At 38.3% G+C, this 22,257-nt stretch overlaps 2 protein-coding genes and 1 pseudogene across 3 annotated transcripts in view; 1 reads left to right on the top strand and 2 right to left on the bottom strand.

Annotated features, from left to right (window-relative positions):
• Positions 1-22,257, top strand: part of LOC119651484 (tyrosine-protein kinase hopscotch) — a 55,521-nt gene that overhangs the window by 24,184 nt on the left and 9,080 nt on the right. For both annotated transcript variants that reach the window (XM_038055101.1, XM_038055109.1), the window contains exons 2-13: positions 11,887-12,770; positions 12,912-13,072; positions 13,129-13,221; positions 13,288-13,401; positions 16,641-16,795; positions 16,854-16,994; positions 17,049-17,167; positions 17,225-17,434; positions 18,471-18,601; positions 18,658-19,513; positions 19,578-19,747; positions 19,870-20,037. In XM_038055101.1, coding sequence (XP_037911029.1) covers positions 12,033-12,770; positions 12,912-13,072; positions 13,129-13,221; positions 13,288-13,401; positions 16,641-16,795; positions 16,854-16,994; positions 17,049-17,167; positions 17,225-17,434; positions 18,471-18,601; positions 18,658-19,513; positions 19,578-19,747; positions 19,870-20,037 — 3,056 coding nt within the window. In that variant the 5' untranslated portion in view covers positions 11,887-12,032. The remainder of the gene's footprint in view (positions 1-11,886; positions 12,771-12,911; positions 13,073-13,128; positions 13,222-13,287; positions 13,402-16,640; positions 16,796-16,853; positions 16,995-17,048; positions 17,168-17,224; positions 17,435-18,470; positions 18,602-18,657; positions 19,514-19,577; positions 19,748-19,869; positions 20,038-22,257) is intronic.
• On the bottom strand, positions 3,364-4,454 carry LOC119651500. Its single transcript, XM_038055122.1, has 3 exons — positions 4,238-4,454; positions 4,024-4,181; positions 3,364-3,973 (listed from the first exon to the last, which is right to left on the bottom strand). The coding sequence occupies exons 1-3, from the start codon at positions 4,352-4,354 to the stop codon at positions 3,595-3,597; spliced, it is 654 nt and encodes a 217-aa protein (XP_037911050.1). The 5' UTR covers positions 4,355-4,454; the 3' UTR covers positions 3,364-3,594.
• LOC119661657 lies at positions 10,556-11,603 on the bottom strand (annotated as a pseudogene).

Genomic DNA, 22,257 nt, shown 5'->3' on the forward strand with positions numbered 1-22,257 from the left:
GCAGAAGAACTTGCAAACTCTCAGAGACGGAAGCAGATGAACTAGGCTTACTGGCTGATGGCTTTGAGGGTTTGCAGTACCTTTAGAATCATATCAGATGAGGCAGTATTGGTGATGGCAGACATAATCCCTGTCGACATTCTGGCTAAAGAAATAAATATATATATATATAATAGTATTTCTGTAAAATGCTAACAGTTCAGTTCATCATGATGTAGTAGACATATAAGGGTACAGCATAAAGACAGTCCTATATCTGCTGGCTTTTGTATGGGACTAATGGAAAAAGTGGCGATGTTGGTGGTGCATCCCAATTTAATCTACAGATCAAATTTTGCGCTTCTATCTACGAGATTTAAAAGCTCACAAGCACTTCTGCCAAGAAAGTAACAACTTCAGTAAAATAATGTGGAAACGACTCTCAATGCTTAGGCAAACGACAAAGGTAATGTGACACCAACTACGTATGGTATTTGCGATGTCAATTATATTTCTGCACAGCGTATTCAATGTAGTATTGTCATGTACGAACCGAACATATGTTGCAACATACTTCTCATAAACAACGCCATGTCTGTATATATCAGTAAGCTCCTACCTGAGAGTGGAGCGTACAACAATACAACGAGAACGCCCTTATCTTTTGCACAAATGTTTCTTCCCCTTTCCCATTAAATTGCTTTGCTTTTGAAAACGTACTGATTTCAAATTCAGACGCTGAAATGGAAATATTGCGCCCTCAGCTCAAATCAATTCAAAGTCAAATTACAAAACCCTGGATCGTGTGTTGCTTTGCAATTTCAATTATCAGACGTATAGAATTCAAGTTTCGGCAGAAAATTATATTTGCTAATTCCTAGCGTACATAGACCTCCAAACTGAACGTAAGCAATTTTATACAAATGACTTTGGGTTCATTTCAATTTTTCATGTTCAAGTGAAATTATATCCCATTATTCGGTCAATTATAAACATTTTTTCGAACGGAATCTTAACCATATTCTAAGAAGTGAAGCAACGAGTGCAGGTCGTTATTCAACGTCACGTACGTCATTCCTCCTATGATTCGGATGAAGCAAGAAATATTCTAAATATTCAAAATTTTTATCTATTCTATTCAACAGATGTTAGTTGATGTCCCCCCTCTACATTGCATTTTGAATGGAGAACCCCTGGTTAATTTAGTTTTTACTTGGATGTTAAACTACATAAATTGAATGGAAGGTGTCGAATGTGAAATTTCTCATTCGCAAGAGAACCATGGATTTTGACTCTAGAAGATTCGTTAGTTTACATTAAAAATGTTGCAATACTGGTTATTATCAATTTTTTGATTATAAATTGCTAGTATCTGAATTGCTTCTTCTGATTCGTGCAGTATAGTGTATCCTTCAAAATTCTTGGCGATACTTGTCACCTAAGGTAAAATTCAAGCGCTTTAAATATATACATCAAAACTGTTTCATGCCTCTGCCGGTAATCATCACCTACTCGCAACTCCTCTTAGTTATTGTCAAGGACATTACCACGAGACATCGAGCGTCCACCGATGATGTTTTCCTAGCGTCTCCTAACAAAGTTGAAATGATCACTTCACACAACACAGTCTCCGACTGAATCTGAATAAAAACATTTTTGACGATAATAAAATAAGTACTATAACTATCAGTGGCAGCGACCTGCCAAAAAATGGATTTGTAGTACAATGTGATAGTCTAAAAAAATAGTTAAAATCTGTTTACAGCCCTCTGTCTGTCACACCTTAGATTTCAGAAACGGTTGATTGATACAAACTATGTGAAAAAAATATGGTGTTCCATACACATGGGTATCCAAGCCTCAAAATACCCTCGATGCCGATGCCTGTTTAAATCAAGGTAATAGTATATTACTATATTATATATTATTTACTATAAATATATTTTTTTTTTAAATTGACTGGGAGCCTCCACTTAAGTTTATCATAGAATCAGTAATATAGGCTATATTATATAGCATGATACTGCCAACTTTGGTGGAAATCGCACTATCACTAACAAAGTTATAATAGGTCAAAGTTGTAACTTGTGTGCAAATTTTGTGGATTTTAAGACTTTGAAAGTCAGTACCGTATTAAAGTGAATGGTCCGACAAACTAATTGCATAGACATTAGGTACGAATGGGACGAACGGCCACTCAAACGTGTTTATGTGAGCAATACATAAAATCTTTTTTACCTGAAGCGTTCAACTTCCGGTTTCCCGATTTGTTTTTTTCTTTAAATATTTTTAAAATATGGATACCATACTGAAAATGTATTATCAAAAACTCATGTTGAAATTTAACATATTTCTAAAGTTTTAGCGAAAGGAGTGGAGTACGACGCAGTGGGTGTGGATATGGCCAATTAGCCGACAGCAGTTGCTTCAGGTGTCCCTTCTATATAATACCCACGATATATTATTAGAAAATAAGGATTTGACAAAGTATACGAGAAAACATCTGGAGCATCTCGTCAGTAAATGTTGTTGTGGAAAATATATTGTCACAGTTTTAAACGCATTTTACTCGAAACTATATTTTCAAAGCACTCACAAGAGACTACTCGATTTATCTGAAATTTGAATCTGATAAGTGGAACTTTAAGAATATTCAAAGTTATAATAATAAATGTTTTTCATCGTTTAGTATAAAAAAACAATGATTTCGAAAAAAAAACACCAATCCGCCATTATATTTTTAAAAAATATTTGCATATTCGACATTTCACGTATTGCAAAAAGGCTACAGAATAGAAAGGAATTGATTTTTTTTTTTAAATCAGACAACAAGAAGGCTGTGTGCTTCCCCGAGTGGCATCTTTTTTTAGGAGTCTACTTTGGTCATAAAAAGCATAAATAAATTAATATCAAATAAGTAAGAAAATTAGTATTTTAAGATTCCATTAAAATAATGAAATATCGTTGGGGTTTCGACCGTCACTATCTCGGATTAATGCTATCAGACAACGGTGCGCATCGAAGCAAACTTGGATGAAGTGGTATTTCACAACTGGCGTTGATTGTGATCGGCACAATAACGAATGACTCAAATTAATACTCTACCGCAGTGTCGTCCATCCTATGGGAAAGAAATTCGCGCTGATGACAATTCACTTGCCAAAATTGATTTGAACATGGAAGTCGAAAGACTGACCGAAACAACGATGGCTTGATAGATTGAAGCCAAAAAGAAATCTGATCTTATTTGAACCATTATAAAATGTCCAACATGTTTCCTAGGGCCGAAGTCTTTTTCCATTTTTTTTGTTTAAATTAATTGCTTTTAAACACATCACAAAACAATATTATCGTATCTTTTCATTCACTAAATACTCTACAGAATGCGGAGTAATGACTATTTATTTCTTGGTGAAAAATGCCAGATTTTGTACGAATTCAATATTAAGGACATCACAGTATATTCCAAAATTTAGGTTTTGAGTTAAAGGTCACTATGCCAATAAAGCGTAAATTATCGTATAATTGCAACCACGACTGTAGCTTTGGGTGGTGAAATGAGATTATTTTTGTTAAACACGACATCTATTAGCTAAATAATTTAGATTACATAGCCTATTCTAGTGAAGTTGCCTCACAAAGCTGCTGTAAGTCATTCTGCTCAATTGGTATGCCGCCTAAGTATTGCTGAGGATCAATATAGGTTTTAGGTAAATCCTGTTTCATTTCATTTTTCACAAGCTTCAATTCAGCCTGTTGGGCATTATCTTCGCATTCCAAGGCACCCGTGTCAATTTCACCAACTGAATCTTCAGCTGGGGGAGCAACATTTCCAGTACAAATATCCCCATAAGCGAAGTTTAAAGCATCTTCATCTTTCTTACTAGCACCATAGTTTCCACCACCAGCCGCCAATCTTCCACCGTCACTTGCTGGTTTACGTCCAGGCTTTGATTTTGCTGTTCTCACCTGCTTACCGAGAGGGCCACTGACCCTGAAAACATTTTCAAATACTTCCAATTCCCGAAAGCCATGGATTATTACCTTTTCTTCTGTTTTCTCAATTTAAGTTTAGAGGAATCACGTTTGGGAAGTCTAGCTTTCTCAGACTGTTTTCGGGCTTCAAGATATGATGCATGCTCTTTTTCCCATATCCTTGCATATTCCCATCCAAGTAAAAGGTTCATATTCGCTGAACAATTCTAAAAAGAATTAAAATTGATAATTACTTCGAAGTTCAAATTGATTCTTCACGAACTCCTTGTTCATATGATGGGATGAACGGTTTCGATTTTGCGTATCGATGTGAAATTATGTTGTCCTGTGGTACACATTTGTACGCTTTAGACCACTCGCCATTCAGTTTAGCTGCCATGCTTTTCTATTGTGTAAATGCCTTTATAAAAATATATTTCTCTATGTAAGATTTGCTTCGCCGGGTGAAACGTTTGGCAAAAGTCACATCGACTACTACTTTTAAATCATATGCCAAAAAGTAGGGAAAATCTTCATATATATATATATGCATTTAAAAAATATTTTGTTATTCAAATCCTCTAACTACAGAAGTGGGTTCGCTCCTGCGAACTGCTATACAGGCCAACCTTACAAACCTTCCCTTGCCCTTTCTCGCACGAATTAGTATTATCGCTGGAAACAAAAGAGTTTCTGCAATTGTTATTAAAGTATGAACAAATTCTTCTTCCTCGTAACTAAGTTTAAACATACTGAGATCAAAGGATAGCCTTTGATATGCTATTAAGGCATTCTTTCGCTTAGAAAACCATTTAGAAATTAAACTCCATAGACGGACGATTGAGGTTTTTGCTATTTGCTGACCAGGTTAATGATTCTACCCCCAAATTGAAAAATATTGAGTTATTTTTAATAAATGAAAAAAATATTTGAAATAATTATTAATATTTAGAGATTTGACGAAATGTGTTGCAGTTGACTGGAAAAATGATATTATCGATCTTTTCAGTCGAGACTGCAAAGCATCCCGCAGTATCCTTTCATTTGGACGCGTTTAGGTGATCTTGCAGCATCACAGTTTTTACATTACCATGCCCTCTTATGCATCCCCAGACCATAACAAAGAATTTCGTACGGTTCATGTCGTGCATTCCTCACTGAAGCGCTTTCTGCGAACTACCGGTGAACCGTTTGGTCGAATCAAATTAAATTTAGACTCACATTAAAAACTAACTTTTTTCAGTCGCCCCGACTTTGGTTTCTTCTCTTTCGGGCCGCCGAGTCATCTTTTTAAGGTTTTGTGTAAACACAAAACCTTATTAAAATCGGTTTACCGTCTGTCTGTCTGTCTGTCTGTCCGTCACACGCATTTTTCTCGGAGACGGTTATAGCGATTGACACCAAATTTGGTAGAAAGGTGGGAACTGTGAACGCTCACGCATACAGTGAATTACATCCTTTTACGTCGAATTTAAGGGGGGTCCCCATACATGCAAAAGGGGCGTGTAAAATTTTTTTTCATCAAATATAGTCATGTGGGATATCAAATTAAAGGTCTCGATTAGTACTTTTCAAAGCCTTATCTTAGTTTTGACATTCATTGGAAGGGTGGAGAGTGCGGGGGGTTGAAAGTGATCACTTCTTTAAGGGGGCCATTCTCAGAAACTACTAAACCGAAAAATCTGAAAAAAATCAGGAGGCTGCCACTATATGGTGCCTGGGCTCCGAAATACCTTCCATGCCGATATCTGTTTAAATAAAGTTAATAATAGTATATTACTACAATTTTTTGTAATTGGTTAGAAACCCTCCTTAAGTTCATCCTAGTACCATGAAATTTTGCAGTGATATAGGCTATAATATAGAGCATGATCTTACCAAGTTTGGTGAAAATTGCATTATTACTAACAAAGTTATAATACCTCAAATTTGTTGCTTCTTTGAAAATTGAAGACTATGAATGTCAATATCACCCGAAAGTGGATGCTCTCACATAATATATGGATATATTACGTACTACGTACTAAGAAATACACAAAACCTTTCGTACCTGAAGCGTCCAGCTTCCGGTTTCCCGACTTGTTTAATGTTTTGTGTTTTTTTTTTTTTTGCACCAGATTCTCCGGTACGAGCACCTCTAGGTTCTTCCTTTCCTCCTGAAACCTTGGGCAGTGGAAGAATACATGCTCTGGGTCCTCGGGGACTCCATCGCAGTTTGGACAATCGGGTGAGGTATCTAGTTTAAACCTGAACAGGTACTGGCGATATCCTCCATGCCCCGTGAGAAACTGAGTAATGTTATAGTTAATCTCACCATGCCGTCTCTCCAACCACTCCTTGATGGCAGGGATGAGCCTGTGTCTCCACCGACCCTTTCCCGAGCGTTCCCAACGCTCTTGTCATCTATTTAGAGATCTCTCCCTTTCGGCGTTCTTCGTCTGTCTGTCTGTACGCATTTTTCTCGGAGACGGTTATAGCGATTGACTCCAAATTTGGTAGAAAGGTGGGAACTGTGAATGCTCACACGCATACAGTGAATTACATCCTTTCGCGTCGGGGTCGGGTATGGGGGGTCCCCATACATGCATAAGGGCTGTGTAAAATTTTTTTTCATCAAATATAGTCATGCGGGGTATCAAATTAAAGGTTTCGATTAGTACTTTTCAAAGCCGATCTTAGTTTTGTCATTCGTTGGAAGGGTGGGGAGCGCGGGGGGTTGAAAGTGATCACTTCTTTAAGGGGGCGATTCTCAGAAACTACCAAACCAAAATTTTCTAAAATACAAGAAATACTTTTATTTCAAAACTTAGATTTTATATGATATGATACAACATTAACAACGGCCTTAAGACAAGGGGATGTCCTACCACGCGTCCTCTTCAACCTGACCCTGGAAAAAGTGATTCGCGATGCAGATGCAAATGCGAGAGACACCATCCTCTTCAAGTCCACCCAACTACCGGCCTACGCTGACGATTTTGACAATATGGGAACCCGAGATTACCAGCCTACCTTCATTCAGATCGAGCAGGTGGCGCGAGATCTCGGGCTGTACATTAATGAAAACAAGACAAAGTACATGGTGGCAACGTCAGCGCCAAAAACCAGAAACCGAGCAACATCGAATTTGACTGCTCAAACGAAAACAATACAGATAGGAGACAACAACTTTGATACCGTTGGAAATTTCTCCTATCTAAGGTCGAAAATCACAACCGATAGCAGCTACGAGCTATGAGCGATATCACGACCGGCTGGTTGGGGATAAAATGATAAAATCCGACTCAACAGGTAGGTGGGTCACTTAATCCGTATGGATGAGGATGATCCAGCCAAAAAAGTTTATAAGGGCATATCTACCTATGGTAGAAAAAGAAGAGTCAGAACCTGCCTGAGATGGAGCGATGGCGTAGGTTATGACGCCAGACAGCTTTTAGGGATATCGAATATCGGCGCAAAACCGGGGTGTCTGGAGTTCTTTATTAAGGCAAGCCTAGACCGGATTCCGGTTGTTGCGTCATTGGTGATGATGATCATCGTTTATAGACTTAACGCCTTTATTAAATAGAATGGTTGATTTTTTAAGAATAGTTGAAAATTTACATCTGCATTTTACAATTCTGCTTTTAATTCACTAGCAAATGAATTAAATACTATTTCTTATCTTTACTTTCTCTCATATCCCAAACCTTTTCAGGGATAGTTCTCAAGGGGGTTTTCCTTATTGACGATCGATATCTCAACTTCTTGATTTATGATATATTTTCAATTAATCAATTTGATAATCGTTTGTGTTTATCATCAGCACATGATATTTCGTTAGTAACACAAAATTTGAGGCAAACTCTTTGCTCAACAAAATTACCCATATTAGAGTGCGACAAAAAGTAAAACGTTGACCGATGTGAACAGATGCCATCAAATACTAATGATGTCTAGCTATAAATACTGTCAATATTTTGAAACGTCATAACTTATTAAGAACGCCGAATGCATTTTTTTTTCGAAAGTTTCTAATGAATTATAAGTCATTCAAATTGATTGCTTTTATTATCGATATCGAGCCCTAAACGCTCGGACCAGTTAACGATACATGTCGTCTGTCCTCTGGACAGTCTCTAACTTTTGTATTTTGCTTCGTTTAAGCGACTCGAGATTTGGATGGCGCATTTGGCATACATTTCGCTCCAAAATATCCCGTCCAGCGATTTCAGGTCGGAGCTTCTCGACGTCCAATTTTCAGAACGGATAAATGCTGGGACATTGTGGGAAGATGTTCACCAACGAAGAGAGTATCATTGAGTGGCGAAAATATTTTCTTGGCTACTGGTTCGAGAATAGTTTCTCCGTAAATTTTAGCGGTGGTTTTGACTGCATGAGGAAACTCTCTACCAAAATTTCACGGTCGTGTGATGGTGGCCTCGTTGAAGCTGTCTTTAGCGTCATATGATGACCAAGCGTATACCCAATCGTTCCGTTGTATTTCTGTTCAATTATATTTTTTTTTTGTTTGCGAACATTATTTTTTTTAACAAACTTTGCGGTAGGCGCGCCATAGCTTTTACGATCTTTCGACTCTGAGACGTTTCAATCGCGGAGTAAGGAGGTGATCAGAAAGTGAGAAACGGTTCGTAGCGCTAATTTCATGTCAGGCGCTATGAATTTTTGCTTTTGGCAAGGGTTCCGATGAACTCACAATCGTATCGCATCAGTCACCTTTTCCATACGAGCAGAGCACACCCGACCGGCTCCAGGCCAATCAAAAACATCGCCTGTTTCTTCGCAACACGAAAAGTCATCCTTTCGTCCAATTTAAGCGGCGGTAACAAGAAGTGCACCTAAGCGACAATGTTTCTCGCGCGGCCGGCAAACGTTAGAAATATGTATGGGGGTAGCAACACTACCGCTCTCCATATCGCATAATTTTTATTAAGCAACGATACTGACATCAACTTAAAAAAAAATAATCGGTAATCGACCATGCATGGCTCATTTAAATAGAAAACTTTTTGGGCATAGGGTCCATTTGGAAATTGGACCCGATATCACAAATAAGATCAGTTACGAGTACTAAAAGTACTCATTAAAACCTTTCATTTGATAACTTACATAACCGTGTTCTAAGAGAAGAATGTATGGGGAGCTACCCCTTAAACTTCCTTGTATGAAAATAGTTTCGGAAATCACCTATTTTGACCAAGGCTTCATCCGTTTCCAAACAATCCGAGTGTGACAGAAAATGAATCGATTAAGATTTTGTTTTACGCAAAACCTTAAAATGATTTGATGCGCATGGAAGGAAAGCATTTACGATGAAAAGCTTAAGGATATCTATAAAGTGTTTATATTTTATTTCACATTGTTTGCAATATAACCTCTTCTTCTTTCATAGTTTTTATCTGTGATATTCAATCTTGGACATCAAGCTTGAATTGCGAGTTATCGTTCATGTTTAAATTGCCGGAATCCATAGAGAATCACGCACCTTCAATTACGTCAAAATTCTCGATATATTAATCTTGCATGTTCCCTTTCGTCGCTAAAATATTATCTAAAATAATAACAGCCTGTGTATCATTGTCGAAATGCTGCTGCTTTCGTCGACTTCGAGAAAGCTCTCCATAGCGTCAACAAAGAAGGGGATCTGCAGTGCTCTTTACAGGAGAAGCACTCTGAGAAAACTATTATAAAAGCTATTATCCAAGCGACAAATAACGGCGCAAAATTCTTGCATGTACTCCAAGGGTTCAATGGGCCATAACATCTTTCCGTAAAGTTATTTTTTGTCTAAATTGCCCTGGATTTTAAAAAAGGGACGTACAGAGTCGGACTGAAGATAAATGTCAGAAAAACAAAGGTTCTCAATCATAGCACACTTTCCATTTGCATAAGCGACCAAGGCGTTGAACATTCCAATTAATTTGCATACCCCTTTTTCTGTTAATGGTGGTATCCAACTCTATGCTTTTCGACATATTAACACCTTCTCTATCTGTTGGTTGAATAAATATAATTCTTAGGGGTTTGAAATGAACGTATTTGATTACAATATTTCTGTTAATTTTTACGAATCAATCGAGCACAAGTCATATTTCCCATTACGAACCTGGAATGTGTCAAGCATCGTATTGGAAAAGTTCTATGGAATTCAGATGAACCGGTCCTGACGATGGCTAAATCGTATATTAAAGCACACTTTCCTTCTTTTTGAGGTTTAGTGTAAAACATATGTACATACGAAAGGGGGTGTAATTTTTTTTTCATTGAAAATGACCATGTGGGATATCAAACGGAAGGGTTCGATTAGTACTTTTCTAAACTGATCTTATTTCTGATACTGGGTGAAACCTAGGGAATGAGTGTAAGAATTCTCGCTCTCAGAACCTATGCAACTGAAGAATGTGAAAAAATTCACAATGGTGCATCTGCACGGAATCTGGGCCTCAAAATGCATTCCATTCCGATATAAAGTTAATAATAGCATATTACTATATTTTAGACGTTTATACCGAAAATCCGCCTTAAGTTCATCTTAGAAACAAAATTTGCCACCGTTATAAGTAACAATATAATACACAATTTGGAAAAGTTTGAACGAAATTCAATTATTACTAAAAAGATTATAGAAGAGAAAAATGTTGTATATTTATTGCACTCTAAGTCGTGTATGACGTCATCATCATATAAAGTGAACTAATATAAACGGCGCAGTTCGAGTTTGGAAAATGGAAAAACGCGCACAAGATGAACACAAAACCTTTATATCCGAAGTGTCCAACTTCTGGTATTTCGACTTGTTTGTATTTGTCGTAGGTGAACTTTACCTTTGCTAACAATGTTGCCTGCCTAGTGTAAAGCGTACGAGATTGACTATTAACAATACAGTGCACCTTCTTAACCGATTTGTGGACACGAAGTCGTTTCGGAGCCGAAGAACCAGGTTCACGGTACTCTTTGCCTCCTGTTTTAATTCAAGATTATGGTGATAGACCCAAGTCTCATCCATAGTCATGAATCACTCCACAAAATCCACTTTATCCTTTCGAAAATGCTCTAAATATTGTTGGGAAAATCGCATTCGAATGTGTTTTTGTTCCATTAGCGAATGCGGCACCCATTGTGCACACAGCTTTCTGAAACCCAATACTTTAGTCAAAATATTGCTTACGCTGCCCAATGAGATGCCTAGGGCTTCTATTAAATTTCTTTCAGTCAATCGACGATTTTCCAATACGATATCCATTATTTTTTCTACGATTTTCTGGTGTTGTTGCTGTTTTTGGACGTGTTTGACGTGGAACGTCTTCAAGGCTTGTACGAACACGTTTAAATTCAGCAACCCATCTTTCTACTAAACTAATTGAAGGCGAGGAGTCCTTATACACTTTCAACATTCGTTCATAAATTTCTTTTGCTTTTAAACTTTCTAAAAATAAAAATTCAATCACTGCACGATGCTTGATTTTTCCATTATAAAAAAATACTGTAACACGTCGATGATAAATGGCTTGTAAACAAACAATGAATTGACAGATTGAAATGAAACTTCACATATGTGTACCAACGTAACAAAAAAAATTAGGCTAATGCCACCGCTCTCTCTTATCGAAACGCAAAACTTATTGAGCAACCTAGTATGTACACGCCATCGTTCCTCACCTAGTGAAACATAAAACCTTTTACAGTTGAAGCGTTTAGCTTCCGGTTTCCTGATTTGTTTTTAAGTTATGTTACCCCTACATTATTTTGAACACTACTTTGGATCACTATTGTGGTTTCTGGATCGTATATGTGGTTCGTTGTAAGGATAAATTCTTTTTATAACTTCACATGATTATACACACAGTTTTAACCACGAAACTGGTCATATTTTCATCCGTCAAATGAAATCCAATTTAATAATAATAATAATTTCCTCCTTTTTCTTTTCAGATTAAAAATGTCTTCATAAACACAATTATAAACTGAAATGAATTAAATTCATACAAGGCTGCTAAGGAGCTAAAAGTTCCTCCTAAATTTATTTACTAGAGTCAATTTGAACGTTCTCGTTAAAATACTTACAAAGTTTAAGAAAAATGTCAATAGGATCAATATACGTTTTCAACTACAAAACAAAAGAATTTGATACAGTTCCTTTTCGCTCAGACGACACTAGCGAATCAATATGCATTTCCATGAGCAAAAGGCTCAACATTGCTCCAGTGACGAGGCTCCTTTTTGGTCTTCGTCTTACCGGTACGCAAACTTGGATGCCATTATCGCACAGTCTACAGTCTGGCATTAAGTATGATTTTCGAATGCGGTTCAAAATTCCCCAACTGACGACACTGAAGAAGTTCGATTTACCCACCTACGACTATTTCTACCATCAAGTCCGATATGATTTGGTCAACGACAAAATACCGGAAATCAAATATCCAGCTTTCAAGGACAATGTTTTGGGTTTGGGCGTGGTCGATATGTACATTGACATGATCGAAAAGAGTATGTCAATCGAAGACCTCGAAAAGAACTACAAACGCTACATCCCAAAGGAATTAGTTCGAAATCATTTATACTTTGCCAAACGAATAATTCAAAAAGGGCTCCGGGATATTAAGAAGAAGGACCATGATATTTTCTATGTGAAAGGGACCTATTTGGAAACGGTAAAAAATTTGGCACCCAATTATTTAATCGAAGAATATCACGGGAAAGCTGATTATTTGCCCGAAGATGAGTTCGAAAGCGGAACATGTCCTGTGACTATTGAATTTAATCCATTCCATGAGGAGCAACCAGGACTACGAGTGTACTATAATTATAAAAAAGAGGTAGGTAAATTGGTTGTTTGCAATTATTTAATGGCACCAAGCCGGAATGAACTAATAATTTCATAAAACATGCATCTATGTATTAAAGATCGTAAATTTCTAATCAATTACATTTCCGATCTAAACATTTTATAATTGCAGTGGAAGCATATAACTCGCCTTGAAAATATTTATTCGATGTGTAGAGAATCTGAAGATGTAGTTAGCTTGGAATTAAGTGAACACCCCAATGGCTTTAAGTTGTATTTTAATAATATTGCGGACTTGGAGTCCTTTATTACATACGTAGCTGGTTATTATAGGTAAGCTTGTAGTGGCATTTTCAATACTTTTAATCATAGAATCGAATACTTTCTAGACTGAGTGTTAAATGGACTGAAGATTTATGTACACGTTATACAACGCCGTCACTACAAGAACTGAAGGAATTGAAATGCCATGGTCCGATTGGGTAAGATGCCTTAATATTTGGCAACACACTAAGTGGATTACACTATATATGAACGTCTTATTTCAGTGGTGAATTTTCGTATGCTACAATTCGTGAGAAGAGCAACCGTGAAGGTAGTTGTATAGTCCGTCAATGCGAAAAAAATTACGATACGTACTTTATTGATATCAATACGAAAGGGTAAGTATTTTGTTTGAAATCAATTTTCATAGCGAATTATGATGGCGATATAAACACTACTTCCTGAGGGATGATGAAGTGACGTATGCGACATTCGGCTTCGCCCAGTAGATTATTTTTTAGGTACCATAGCTTTTGACAATTGCTAATGGGCTGGCCCTGAATCATTTGCCTAAATAGATCGCAGAATTGAGACCAGTTCACTTAGTCCCGGTCAAACTTGAGAAAAACTATTTTAAAATATTTGGGCTTTCGTTATTTCTCAATTATCACCCAGGCGGGATTTACGCTTGAGTCGAATGCCTATAGCTGTTCACCCATGCTGAAAATAAGAATCGAGCTGCTGGTCACTGGAAGCACTGCCACCTCGACTTTACAAAAGTCCCTATCGTGCAATGAGAGAATTCAATGTCGAAGAAGTTATTTTCGAGGGAGGTAGCTTGTGATTCGATAATGCTGGTATCGGCGATTCGGATTCGTTTGATGGCTTGATAGTGGTCTGTCAGGATGCCTCGAGAGCTTCAGTGATTTGGACCATGTATTCCCCGTAAATGGATTTGACTTGGTAGTAGTATTCGTTTTGAGAATGGTAGTAGTAGTTCTTATCGATATACACAGATAACATCTGGGTCACCAATTTTTTTTATACACTGGTCACTTACCCACGAAAAAATGCAGAGTACTATTCCTTTCGACCGAGGGAATCATAACTTGACCTTCGATAGGATCAGATTCAAAAATTTTTGTTGTGAAGGAAATATGAGTGGTCAGACGATGTTAGCCACCCTTCGCGAGAATAGTCATGTAGATATATGCGAATTGATTGGAATGCTAAATGAAGTTCCATGCATGTAACTATTTTTACATAATCTTGGAAAGGAACAGGCGAGATGTATGATAACTATTATTTAAGTTTTTCGATACATCTAAACTCATCCAATTATTATTCTAAAAGTCTCTAAGATTATTTAAAATATTTCATTGACAAAATTCTTATAATCTTTGCATTGTCAGTTTTAAACAATAACGATCTCAGATCATCAGATCAGAATCATAATCCATTGTCGGCGCAAACCCACGCTCCGTTATGTGCATTTGCGTTTGCGCCAACTATTTATCCGGAGATTGTATGCAACGCAGTAGTTGATTAAACCATCCGTTTCCAAACTGGGTGCTATAATTTTGGGTCTTCTGGGGAATAAACAGCCGCTAAATTGTCCCACAAATTTCCATCGGTCTGTATTGACGTTGTCACCAATGCAATAAGAATAAAATCATCTAGTGACCGGGTTTGAATTCTGGATTTGTGTGGATTTGGTAAATATATATTTCCTGTGTTTGCCAGACGTCATATTATGTATCAAATTACCTTTTACGTTCTCAAGTTCGGTTATCTTTTCATGCTTTATTGAACATGCATTTTTGTATGGAATAAAACGTCAATTAACGCTGTCGGTTTCTTGGAACTCACCCCATGATTTTCCGAGAACTCTATTGCTTTACGCCGCGTAGTTTTAGGCGACCCATTCGTCGACCATCCTGGCATAACAAATCCACAAGGAGATCATTAAGGCCGTTGGCTTTACTCTTTGATAAGCCGATGGCTTGCCATTTTATCCACAAAAGCATGGTGAAATACTCCTTCCACTTCTTCATCTGCATCATCGTGGACGAGAAGATTGCCGTTTACCTTTACCTTTCTTCACGCTTCGTATTTTTTCAAGTCAAAACCATCAACATCAGCTCTCAGCTCTGACCGATGCTTTGTTCGCCTATGAACAGATACAGCAGCGAGACGCAAGCAAAGATAAGAGACCTTTGGATGATCTCCCTTTCAAATATATCAAAGCCTCTTTTGTTAAGCCCATTCATTATATATGCGAGAGCAGAAAATTTTAGCCATTAAGTTAATTTCTATCAGAGGCAAGATAGTTTCAAATTTCGATCCCTCTTAGTAGATTGGAAGCATTAAGAAAGGGGTCAGCTGGCTCCCCAAATACCGATATCTGCGATTTAATACACTAATATTGTCCCTAATTAAAAAACAACCTGCTCGTTTCATTCATACACTGAGGACAACCAAAAAGTTCGACGTCAAAAAACCCCTTCTAGTAGATTTTTACAACTAACCAGAGAATGGTTTGAGGGTATTTTTAAGCTTCACCTCACAGAGCAGTTCTGATTAATCCACTCACTGTTGCCTATGCTGCTATAATAAGCATACCTTCATCATTTTAAGTATGGTGGCGATTGGTGGTTTCTCAGCTCTCAATGAGGTTTTGCATAATATAGTGTTCATTAGTATTCTATGCTGCGAGCACTGCTGCTGGCGTAAAACCACTTAGGCTTTGATGATGCATATTGCGGCTGTGGGTTTGCGGGGGACCATGATTGTGTATGCCAGCGAACTAGAAGAACATGGCAGAACATCGATTCATTGAGCAGCAAAACAGTGGCTAGTTTCAAGTATTATATGAATCCCATCATTATCTCGTTAATATATAAAGTCGGAGAGAATTGCGAATGGAAGGCTTCACACTCCTTCAGGGGATTTCAATATAATCATATGGGGTAACAAGGTTGAGCAAACTGGTGAAGCAATTCGTTTTCGACCCCGTCAGTTTGCCGCGTACTTAGAGTTCGAAAAGCATGGCTTTAAAGTGGAAATTTTCGACCTGTAATAAAAACCGTAGGTTTCGAATACGCATCATTTTTTTTCCTCAGAAAAAATAACAAAATTTCAATTTGGAAGGGGAATGACCGTTCCAATTTATCAGAAAGAGAGTCTATTGGCGGCTCAGCAATGGTCTGGACAAGGTGAAGTAATGTGCTGACAAGGGTGTTAGGCCTTTTTCGAGTAAATAATTTCATTTAGCAAAAATTTAAGCGAAAGCCAAATCAGAAATGGCCCTATAGTCATAAATCGCACCACAGGATTTCATACTGCAGTATTCCGTGGGTGTCGTAAAACTATCCAAGAGGAATATGAGTGGTTATATTCCGTTTGGATTGTTTTTAGGACACCCACGGAATACCGCAGATAAATTCAATCAGCGTAAGTCTCACTCATCTACCTTTATAGTTCTTAAACCTTCAACTTGTCTTATATTCATAATATTTTCTATTGACCCCATTTTCGTAATTTAATTGTGAGTTTCTATGTTTGCTGCGCAATACAACAAACATTCTTGATACAAAAACATGATTTTCATACGTTGTACTATTTTTTGGCTTCCCAGCCCGCAGACTGAAACATTCAAAATAACCCGACATGGCCAACAATGGATTCTGCACATACAAGAATGTGAGCGGGCCTTTGACAGGCTGTCCGATTTAATTCAAAGTATAGATACAAAGTCATCGTTGAAATTCCGCATACCTATGTCAAAATATGGTCAGTACCTATCAAATAACGCTATGAATCGTTTCACAAAGTGCATTTTGTCTTGCAGATAAGCCCCCCCTCCTGCTGATATGTTTACCAAGAAATCAAATAACAAGCAACAAGTTCGTTACTAAAGTAAGTGAGGCTGATTTACATCGAAACCGTGTTCAAATTATTGATCCGAAGATTGATCTACGATGGTACAAAAGTAAGAAGAAATGTTTGTCATGCTGAAGAATATTTTGAAATATCATATTTGTAGATTCACAACGATTGTGCGAGGATGGACGAATGATACAGATGCGTGCTGATTGGCTTCTGCGTGATCATACAAATTTGAGCGTTACTTTGAAAATGTTGAAGTTTGATAAGGATTTCAATGTAAATATTGAGATTTTTTTACGAATAACTCTACTTAAAATTGATTTGGATTTCCAGGATTTCATGCAGCTTGCGAATCGTTGGAGCAAAATGTACTCAATAGAATTTCTTAAATTATATGGATTGACTTTATCGACGCCGTATACTTTAGTGATGGAACATTCTCCATTCGGTCCTCTAAATAAATTTCTATTAGGCAAAGAATCGATACCGCTGCTGTGCCTTCTAGAAGCCGTACATTCACTTGCCCGTGCAGTAGTCTATATGGTAAGTTGCGCACGAAGTATAATAAATATTTCTCTCAAAGAAAGTGATTCACTCAGTCGATTTGAGTAATGATTGACTTGATGAGTTGGTTTTAGGGGTATCCATAGATCCAGCGTTTCTAAATTCAACAGACAGTAATTGCGATTGGTTAAGTTAATTTTATTGAATGCAACCATCCTATTGGGGCTATTATACGGTTAGATCGTATCTACGCTACGCAACACTACATTCAGCACAGCTTCCGCGACTCGGCATGCCATATTTCACTAGTGCTGCAGCCAACTGCAAACAACTACATATTTTGATATTTTAACAGGTGGATAGGATCTAAAACTGCAAAATCGTAGCAGTCAACTGAGTCCATTGTATGGAAATGACACGCGACGCTGCAAAATATTTTCTGCCAGGCAACTCAGCCGCGTCGCGTCACTTAGCTGAATGTCGCGTCGTGAAGCGTCACTCAAGTGTGAATTGCTGCCTGCAAAGCCATATAAAGATCTTTTGGCATGCAGTGCAGTTTGTGGTCGCATCGCGTAGCGTATCGTAGTTATGGCTGTACTTTTAGAAATGAAAACTTCCAAAGCTCTGAAAACCGGATGCAGTCAATCCAAATATGTTTATTATCCTTTTGATTGGACTCTAGAGAAGTTATTCAGCTGTCTTTTTAAATCAAGGGGAATCGGGCAATTTGACTGACGTCAACGCAACACGTAAATCACAAACGTGACCAACTTTTGGGAAGCAAAGTGGGAATTCGTTAGCATGACCCCACGAAACCAGTCACCTAAAATAAAAATTATTTAGCGAAGCTGAAGTCTTCTTTCCGAAATAAATCTTCCCAGGTGATTTCGAGAAATATTATACATTAGGCAGTTAATTGAACTGGGATTTAAAAATAGCGAGAAAACTATAACTGGAAATGAATGTAATATGTAAAATGATGTGTTATTGTTTGAAAATAATGGAGTACTTATGGATACCCCCAAGATAATAGTGAATTTTGCCTCAAAATTGACAGTGTTAACATTCATTACAGCAAGAGAAAAGAATCATACACGGTTTTATACGTTGCTCCAAACTTCAAGTTATCAAATTCAATGCTGGAGCGAATCTACTTCTAGTAAAGTTAGCTGACCCAGGTTTTCCAAAACCTTATAACATGCAAGAGTGAGTTTTTTTCGTTTAATCAAGAGAAGCTCGATTTTATCCAGATTTGTTTGCAGCATGCCATGGATTCCTTGTGAATACTATGATAATCCTCAATTAGCCAAAGAAGATCTCGCAGCGGAATTATGGGCCTTCGCCACAACTGTACTTGAAATTTTCTCACAAGGACGCTCACCCCAATACAGTAGAGATGAATTGCCACATCTGAGAGATAATTACGACAGAAATAATGGACTTGCGCCAGTATCATGCCCTAATTGTCCAGCGCAAATCTTGGCCATAATACGTGATGGATGGAGTAAAGATCCTGACAAAAGATTCTCGCAACAGAACATATTTGCTCGACTATCCTCCGCCAAACAAGCTTTGACGCCAAACTATGCGCGCCCGAAAATACCTGATGATAACGACGAAACAGCTTCCTTGCGTTCGGAAAGTGACTATTCCGATACTACTGAAGAAATTTATCTTAATGGTCATAGCGATAGTGAAAGTATAGAAAGGACTCCACAGTTGAATTCAGCCGTAAGTCATCACGCTTTTGATATGACGAATTCAGTGCATCTCCTGAAAAATGGAAAATTAACATGCGAGCATAAAATAGGAGAGGGCCATTACGGTCTCGTTTTCAAAGGGGTGTATCAACTCAAAAACAGAAAAGATCCGATCCCTGTGGCTATAAAGACTTTAAACGAAAGAAACCACGCCCGTGATTTCAAACGCGAAATTCGCATTATGCAAACCCTGAAGCATCCAAATATTGTCCGAATCTTGGATCACGTTGATGACGGGACCACACAGTCAATCATCATGGAGTATATTGAATGTGGTGCGTTTTCAATATATCTATCTGCAAATAAACCTCGACTGACTAACGAACGCTTACTGCGTTTTGCATATGACATAGCAAAGGTAAAGCCTTGTGAGATTTGAAACCTCTGGATGTTTCTAATCGGCAATTGTTTGGGACTTTCAGGGAATGCATTATCTACGTACACAAAATGTTATCCATAGAGATTTAGCAGCTCGTAATATTCTCGTTGGAAATGATTGCCTGAAGATTTCCGATTTTGGTTTAGCACAATTTGCCGATAGAGATGGTTACTATTATACACAAAATAGATATAGAGACTTGCCAGTGCTGTGGTATGTATGAACAGTCGACACAAATTGGGTGTCTATAGTTAGAATGAAATCAGTAGAACTCCGGTTTATAATAACTTTTCGATACAACCGAAAATTAATGGAACCCAATATCATAATTGCAGGTACTCCCTAGAAGCACTTAGAACGAATAAGTTTTCATTCCAATCGGACGTTTGGTCTTATGGTGTAACTTTGTTCGAGGTATTTTCTCGCGGACAACCTCCTGAATTCACAAATGGTGGCGAAATCGACGCTGCAACTGTAATTAGCAAACTTGAACTTGGTGAAAGGTAAGCATATTTTTTCGTTTACCAGGAGTCGGAATTAAATCTACTTCCAGCTCCTCTTGAATATTCTTTTGTTTCCTTTCTCAAAAAGTGTAGGTTAAATTAGGCTAATTAATTCTTTTTATCGGGAAAATCTTTTTCTTCCTTTTTACGTTTAAAATGAGAGGTCAGAGAGGTAAAAGTCTCGACAGAGAAAGCTACCAGCAGGAAACGTTTTTTTTTACATTTACTCTTCATACTGTTAACACATCTAAAAATTTCTTTTGACGGGTGCGGTGGTCGAGACGGTTGAGCGCCAGGACCCTGATCTCATTACCCCGGGATCAAATCTCGGTCATCTTCGATGTTTGTGTTCACATTCGTGTTGGACCCCTGCTGTAGGCTTATCATTTGCACAGCATCAGCTGTGATAATAATGAAACATTATTGTGATGTCCTATACTCCACAAAGGAATGAGAAGGAGAAATACAAATTCCATTTATTAATTTATTTATTTAAAGACCGAAGGTCTACAGTAGTCTACTTCGATGACTTTTAAGAAAATTTTTTACATTCATGGTAACTTTTTGCATTTGAAATTGAAATCATCATCAACGGCGCATCCCCGGTATCCGGTCTAAGCCTACCTTAATTAAGAACTCCAGACATCCCAGTTTTGCGCCGACGTCCCCCAATTTGATATCCCTGAAAGCAGTCTGGCATACTGGGCTACGCCATCACTCCATCTCAGGCAGAGTCTGCTTCGTCTTTTTTTTCTCGCATAGATATTGCTCTTATGGACTTTCACGGCTGGATTATCCTCATCCATACTGATTAAATGACCCGCCAATCGCAACCTATTGAACCGGATTATATTCACAACCAGATGTTCATGGTATCGTAGATTTCGTCGTTATGTAGGCTACGGAATCGTCCATCCTTATGTAGGGGGCCAAAAATTTCGGAGAATTCTTCGCGCGAACGCGGCCAAGAGTTGGCAATTTTCCTTGCTAAGTACCCAGGTCTCCGAAGAATACATGAGGACAGGCAAGATCATTGTCTTGTAGAGTAAGAGCTTGTATCCTATGGTGAGACGTTTCGAGTGGAACGGTTTTTGTAAGCTGAAACAGGCTCTGTTAGCTGCTATCTAGCCTCGCACATTGGTCAGGGTCAGCTTAGTCACTTTTATTAATTTCGTCGGGATACCGAATTCTATCGTGATCGTGTACAGTTTTAGCCTGGCTATGCTATCATAGGCGGCGTTAAATTCGAAGAGAAAATAGTGCAACTGACAGTCACATTCCAACAGTTTTTCCATCGTTTGCCGCAGAAAGAAAATCCGCTCTGTAGTTGATTTGCATAGAGTGAAACCTCTGGTACGGGCCAATGATGTTCTGGGCGTAGAGGCTATCCGACCTAGTAAAATAGTGGAGAATACCTTATAGATGGTACTCAGCAACGTGATACCTCTATAATTGCTGCACTGCATAGTATCTCCCTTTTTATGTATGGGACATATAATACTTAGTAGCCAGTCGTCAGGTATTGATTCACTGTCCCACACCTTCAGCATAAGCTGACGAACCGCTTGTTCTAATTGGTCGCCTCCATATTTAACCAATTCGGCTGTAATTCCATCGGCGCCTGGTGACTTATGGTTTTAAGCCGATGAATTGCACGGATTGTCTCTTCTAAACTTGGTGGCGGCAGTATTTGTCCGTCGTCTTCAGTTAGCAGGATCTCCCAAGTCGCCGATATTTTGTTTGTTGAGCAGTTTGTCAAAATACTCAGCCCATCGCTCCAATATGTCCATTCTGTCGGAAATCAGATTTCTCTCTTTGTCTCGGCAGGATGAGCAACGACTTGCGCGCCTGGAGCGGATTCTGCCTGTACTTTTCGAGTTGGTTCTCCAATACTTTCTTTTTCCGCCTGTGAACTCGCTTTTCCGCTCGACGGAGTTCGTGATAAGTCTCTGTGCGTGCCCGCGATCTTTGAGAATGCGGCATTCTTCCGTTCCGTTGCTAGCTTACATTCATCGTCAAACCAGCCGTTCCGATTCCTCTTGCGGCTGGGGTCAAGTATGTTTGTGGCCGTATTTATGATAACGTTCTTCAGGTGATTGTGAAAGTCATTTGTTGATACTTCATCCCCAGGATCTCTGTTGGCTGCGGTTATTGCGGCATCCATTTCGCCTTATAGGTGTTGCCGAGGGCTGTGTTGTGGATGGCTTCAGTTTAACTCTC

Source organism: Hermetia illucens, chromosome 1, assembly GCF_905115235.1.
Source record: "Hermetia illucens chromosome 1, iHerIll2.2.curated.20191125, whole genome shotgun sequence".
Lineage (NCBI taxonomy): Eukaryota > Metazoa > Arthropoda > Insecta > Diptera > Stratiomyidae > Hermetia > Hermetia illucens.